The sequence below is a fragment of the Caenorhabditis briggsae genome (genome assembly GCF_000004555.2).
Source record: "Caenorhabditis briggsae complete genome, chrII, whole genome shotgun sequence".
Taxonomy (NCBI): Eukaryota; Metazoa; Nematoda; class Chromadorea; order Rhabditida; family Rhabditidae; genus Caenorhabditis; species Caenorhabditis briggsae.
The window spans coordinates 15,510,975-15,512,977 of record NC_013486.2 but is presented as its reverse complement, the minus strand read 5'-3'; the positions used below and the strand labels follow the sequence as shown (position 1 = coordinate 15,512,977).

The following is a 2,003-nucleotide window of genomic DNA, read 5'->3' as shown; positions in this document are numbered from 1 at the left end:
TTTGAGCCTATATATCTCATTTTCTGTGAAAGATATCGAAAAGTGGCTAACTGGTAAAATGTTGCTGATAACCTGATAAACATTTTATTAGTTAACCACTTTTTGATATCTTTCAAAAGAAGTGAGATATATAGGCTCAAAGTGGACGATCCGGGTGTCGTTCTATTAGAGGTTTTACGGTAGATTATTCGAGTTTCTTACGTTGAGAGCTTCAAAATGAGCCTAAACAACCTTGCTTTGGTTTTTTTGGGTGCGTCGCGGTCGTGCGTCGCGTGTTAGTCATCAAATTTGAAAGTTGTCCAATTCTAGGCGTGATTAGGCTCATTTCAAAACTCAGAAGTTTAGAAATCCAGACATTCAAATTTCAAGCTTGAGAAACATCAATTAGATTTTCAGAATTTTGAAAATTTCAAAAAACTCATTTCAATCTCGGTCAAACTTTATGAGTTTTAATTTTTTGAGTTTCTTACGTCGAGAGCTTTAAAATAAGCCTAAACACGACTAGATTTGCGTTTCTTCAAACTTTGGGGTGCGTCGCGGTCGTGCGTCGCGGTAAGGCAATAAATCTGAAAGTTGACCAAATCTAGACATGATTAGGCTTATTCTGAAGCTCAAAACTTTAGAAAACTGAAATTTTAAACGTTAATTTGTTTAATAAATTCCAGAAGGGTCTCCATTCGGAATGCTTTGATCCTCCCCCTCAACGATGCTTCTCAACTGATCAGCAGCCAAAATGCCAAAGTGCCGCTTTAGAGCTCTCCAACTCGTGGTCCAGCCAAGAACCAATCCTTCTTTCCGAGACCATTTTTTCGATACCATCTACTCGAATGCAATTCTGTATACTTTTTGCGCATCCTTCGCTTCAATTTGTGGCACCAATGTCCTGCTTCTCATGTTGGGTCCCTATGTTGAGTCCCTGGTTAATGCATTGATTTTATTTAGAGAGAGAGAGAGAGAGAGAGAGAGAGAGAGAGAGAGAGAGAGATTAGAGAGTGTGGGAAGAGGAGGAGGGGGAGAGGAAGAGAAGCTGCTCGGCGATTTTTGCAAATCTTTCGTCACCGGTTCCTGTTGAATCCTGAAAAAAAATTTTTTGAACTTCTGAATTCCTGGCATTCTACAGTTTAAAATTGCAGCTCTTATTTTGTTTCACGTACCAAGTCCAGTTCATGCTCCTCGTTGTTTCTCAGATGCTCAAAAATCACTTCAATATTCTCTTCGAAATTCTTATCATCTTCCTCAACAGCCTTAAGTCTTGCGCACACATTGTCGATTTCCTGTGGATTCTTTGGATCGAATGGAGCTTCTCCAAGAGCTTCCAGAATTTCGTTCAATTGGCTGATGGTCAAAGATGGCTTGGTGGCTTTCGATGAGCTCTGAAACTGGTTAAATTTTAAATTATCTGAATTTCTGAATTTCTGAATTTCTGAATTTTAGAATTTCTGAATTTTAGAATTTTAGAATTTCTGAATTTCTGAATTTCTGACTTTTAGAATTTTAGAATTTTAGAATTTCTGAATTTCTGAATTTCTGAATTTCTGAATTTTAGAATTTTAGAATTTCTGAATTTCTGAATTTCTGACTTTTAGAATTTTAGAATTTTAGAATTTCTGAATTTCTGAATTTCTGAATTTCTGAATTTCTGAACTTTTGAATTTTTGAATTTTAGAATTTCTGAATTTCTGAATTTCTGAATTTCCGAATTTCTGAATTTCTGAATTTCTGAACTTCTGAATTTCTGAATTTCTGAATTTCTGAATTTCTGAATTTCTGAACTTCTGAATTTCTGAATTTCTGAATTTCTGAATTTCTGAATTTCTGAATTTCTGAATTTCTGAACTTCTGAATTTCTGAATTTCTGAATTTCTGAATTTCTGAATTTCTGAATTTCTGAATTTCTGAATTTCTGAATTTCTGAATTTCTGAATTTTCGAATTTCTGAATTTCTGAATTTCTGAATTTCTGAATTTCTGAATTTCTGAATTTCTGAATTTCTGAATTTCTGA

At 34.7% G+C, this 2,003-nt stretch overlaps 2 protein-coding genes across 2 annotated transcripts in view; one reads left to right on the top strand and one right to left on the bottom strand.

Moving 5' to 3' along the window:
• Positions 1-753, top strand: part of CBG23572 — a gene marked incomplete at both ends in the record, with an annotated part of 2,394 nt that extends 1,641 nt beyond the window's left edge. Inside the window, one exon of the mRNA XM_002647753.2 lies at positions 666-753. Within this exon, the coding sequence (XP_002647799.2) occupies positions 666-753 (88 nt within the window). The remainder of the gene's footprint in view (positions 1-665) is intronic.
• A 232-nt stretch (positions 754-985) lies between these two features.
• Positions 986-2,003, bottom strand: part of CBG23571 — a gene marked incomplete at both ends in the record, with an annotated part of 15,785 nt that continues 14,767 nt past the window's right edge. Inside the window, 2 exons of the mRNA XM_045243132.1 lie at positions 986-1,075; positions 1,155-1,373. Coding sequence (XP_045091113.1) covers positions 986-1,075; positions 1,155-1,373 — 309 coding nt within the window. The remainder of the gene's footprint in view (positions 1,076-1,154; positions 1,374-2,003) is intronic.